General features: G+C 41.5%; 1 protein-coding gene across 2 annotated transcripts; it reads right to left on the bottom strand.

Moving 5' to 3' along the window:
• Window positions 1-1,498: 1,498 nt before the first annotated feature.
• On the bottom strand, window positions 1,499-3,377 carry LOC115194847 (equistatin-like). Of its 2 annotated transcripts, none has more exons than XM_029754774.1 (5): window positions 3,272-3,377; window positions 2,680-2,743; window positions 1,902-2,033; window positions 1,704-1,809; window positions 1,499-1,622 (listed from the first exon to the last, which is right to left on the bottom strand). In XM_029754774.1, the coding sequence occupies exons 2-4, from the start codon at window positions 2,729-2,731 to the stop codon at window positions 1,730-1,732; spliced, it is 264 nt and encodes an 87-aa protein (XP_029610634.1). In that variant the 5' UTR covers window positions 2,732-2,743; window positions 3,272-3,377; the 3' UTR covers window positions 1,499-1,622; window positions 1,704-1,729. The 2 variants fall into 2 exon arrangements, with proteins under 2 accessions (XP_029610634.1, XP_029610633.1); XM_029754773.1 differs by having other exon boundaries at window positions 1,714-1,809.
• Between the last annotated feature and the right edge of the window lie 266 nt (window positions 3,378-3,643).

Below are 3,643 nucleotides of genomic sequence, written 5' to 3'. Positions count from 1 at the left end.
ATGCCCTTGAGCAGAGCATTGACCCTGGATGCTTCTGTGTGTCGCTCTGAATGGGAATCTGTTGGATGACTGGGATGATGTAGCTATTGAGCAGCTTCACTGTAAGTATATTGTGTTTTGAATATTCAATAAATTAAACAAAATAAAATAAAACTCAGCCAATGCAGTATTTATGGATCTCAATTAGCTGCTGCCAAGGCAGAAGCTACTCATCCTGCGGTTCAGCAAAATTAAGGCAGTTATACGTTTTAAAAACATTACCATACATAACAGATTTCACAACATATTAAGTGTGTGCCCTCAGGCCTCTACCACATCTATAACACAAAATCCAAGTGTACATGGGTGTAGTGTGTATGTTAGTACGCATGTGTCTGTGTTGCTTCAGTCTCCACTGTTCCATAAGGTGTATTTATGTTTTTTTTTTAATCTAATCTTACTGCTGGCATGAGTTTTTTGATGTGGAATAGAGTTCCTATGTAGTACTGTGAAAGTAGTATCTTGGCAACAGTTCGAACATGAAGGCCTGATTCACCCAGTCTCCTCTGAACAGTTGATGTTGAGATGTCTGTTACTTGAACTCTGTGAAACACATTTGGGCTGCACTTTCTAAGACTGGTATCTCTATTGAACATATCCTCTGCAAGAGGTAACTCTGGGTCTTCCTTTCCTGTGGTGATCCTCATGAGTCATCGTAGCGCTTGGTTTTTGAGACTGCACTTGAAGAAAAGTTCAACGTTCTTGAAATATTCCGCGTTGACTGACCTTCCTTACAGTAACAGGCTGTTTCTCTTTGCATTGAGATGTTCTTGCCATAATATGGACTTGGTCTTAAAATAACAAATAGGGCCATTTTCTGTATACCACCCCTACCTTGTCACAACTGATCGGCTCTTACGCATTGAGGAAAGAAATTCCACAAACTAAGTCACACCTGTTAATTGAAATGCATTCCATGAATCTGGTTGAGAGAATGCCAAGAGTGTACAAAGCTGTCAAGGCAAAGGGTGGCTACTTTGAAGAATCTCAATATATTTTGGTTTAAGATGTGATTCCATGTGTTATGTCATAGTTGAAAATATTACAGATGAAAACCCTGGAATGAGTAGGTGTGTTCAAACTTTTGACTGGTACTGCAAATAGATCTAACCTATAGAAAGCTGATGGGATCCTCTTTCTAATAGAAGCCATGAGGCTGTTCTCACACAATTGCATAGGTTATAGAAATGTTGCGCAACATGAGCTCATGAAATGTTTTACATTTGCATTGATGTCAGAGTGATTAGAGGGACAATAGAGTGCTGAGTACCAGGCAGTTAGCAAGTGTGGTAGGCTACTAATGACCATCACCAGCATCAGAGCTTGGAGAAGCCTAATTACTAAAATATCACGTGGAATTTGACTGCCTTAATTTCTTGTAACTGCCGGTAATACAGTCCTACTCCTTCCTCCATTTCCCAGAAAAGGACTGGTTCAGATAATCACACCAACAATAAAGTAAGTAAATCAACAGTTTAATCTCTGGATTTCTTCATGCATTTATATGGGACGTGAATCAGTTCCAGTCGTACAGTAAAGACAACTGTCCGTCTTTTCAAAGACTTAATTCCAACGCCTTTCATCTGCAATTAGACAAAAAACATTAACAGCCAGAATCAGCTGCAAAGAAATAACATTTAGTGAATGAGTATGTATACACATACAGACACACACCTTGGTGGAACAGTTGCTAGCAGTTGATAGCAGTGCCTGGTGGAGTCTCCGTACCCTGAATCTTCTGTCCAGTAGTGGTCACACACCAACAGTAACCTACCAGAAATAGACATGTTGCACATACAATATTTACTGTAACATTCAACTGAATTGGAGAATTTAGTGTGTGTATGTGCGTCCGTGTTAACCTGTAGAGCCCGAACATTGCTTAGGGGTGTATCGTCCAGCGGCGTCACACGTGGGGATGTACGCTCCAATTGGGCCATGTGTCGCGGCATATCTAGCACGCTCACAGGGGGTCATGGGTCGTATCCTAGCATCTGGACACAGGTAACATAGATTGATTGTAATGTGGACATAACATTGCAGCACATGCATGACGGAATCTTTGGTTGCGTCCCATATGGGCCCTGGTCAGAAGTATTTTATACAGAATAGGGTTCCATTTCAGATGTAACCTAGGTACTTCCTGGCTAAATATTGAAATTGCGCTACTTGTTTAAAAGCCCTGTGCAGTCAAATTCAGTTTCTGTCTTTTGTATAACAGCTGATGAAACTAAGACTGAAAGTGGGGGTAAGTTGTGTCAGTGTTACTTCCTGACAATCCAATCATACATCCAGTTGAATGATCAAACCATTCATATCAGAATACCTCAGTCCAGCATCTAGACACCAATATACATCTCTGGAACTAGAGGAGTGGCAGGTAGCCTAGCGGTTAGAGAGTTGGGCCAGTTACACAAAGGTTCCTAGTTTTAATCCCTGAATGTCAAGTTAAAATATCTGTCTATGTGCCCTTGAGCAAGACAACCTTCTCTCCAGTGTCACGGTTGATAATGGCTGCCCAAGGGACAACGGGTTATGAAACAAAACATTAATACGTACGTGTGTGAATAGGACAGATCAACACCCACTAACGTTTTTATTAAAATGTTGGTGAGTAAGTGTGAGGTACATCACTCTTACCTCCCAGAGCAAAAGCTGTGCTAACAAGCAGAATGATGGTCAATATCGCCATGGTGATAGTCTCCTGAGAGAGAGAGAACAAGAGCGAGATTAGTTGAGCATTTTAAATCATCTGGAATGGCTGTGGGTACTAGAGGAGAGGTTCAGGAAACCCTGTGTTAAGTACAAAACTTATGCAACAATTGCTAAACCCAGTCCTGAGGACCCCAACATGCGAGTATCGGCAACACGGCGCGCTACGATTCTTCCACTAAAATTCAGGTATCATCTAATCTATTGTATGTGGTTGAAGAGCCTGGCACACAGGAATATGAATCCTTCCCAAATGGCTCCTCATTCCTTATGTAGTGAACCACCTTTGAAGAGGGCCCACAGTGCACTACGCAGCGAAGGGGAAGCAGACTAGATCTTGACAGAGACTACTATTCACTACAAAGGTAACTATTAGTCTATGCTCTTAAATTCAGGGGGTCGACCCACAAAAAGGGGTCATATATATATATATATAGTGCACTACACTTGACCAGGGCCACATAAGATTAACGTGCCATTTGAGAGGCAGCTAGTCTACTAAATAATATCACAAGCTCACCTTCTGCACTCTTCCAAGGGATTCACTGGTTGTCTCTCTGTTGTCTGTGAGTTATGGTCTACCTCTTCCACCTCTCCTTTTAAAGGATCTGTCACAGGTGTGACTCGTTGCCTCATTAACCCAACGAGAGATCCCGATGTCCGCAATTAGCTGGTGGTGTAAAGTTCTTATGTAAAAATTGTCTAATTCACACACTTATCAAGAGAACGTCCCTGGTCATCCCTACTACCTCTGATCTGTCGGCCATTAGCTGGTGGTGTAAAGTACTTGGGGTATCTTTACTTTACTACTTCTATTTATTTCAACTTTCACTTCACTACATTCCTAAAGAAAATTATGTACTTTTTACTCCATACATTTTCCCTGACACCC

This window comes from Salmo trutta, chromosome 5, assembly GCF_901001165.1.
Source record: "Salmo trutta chromosome 5, fSalTru1.1, whole genome shotgun sequence".
NCBI lineage: Eukaryota > Metazoa > Chordata > Actinopteri > Salmoniformes > Salmonidae > Salmo > Salmo trutta.
Note: the sequence above shows the minus strand (reverse complement) of the source record. Positions and strands in the feature narration are given on the sequence as shown.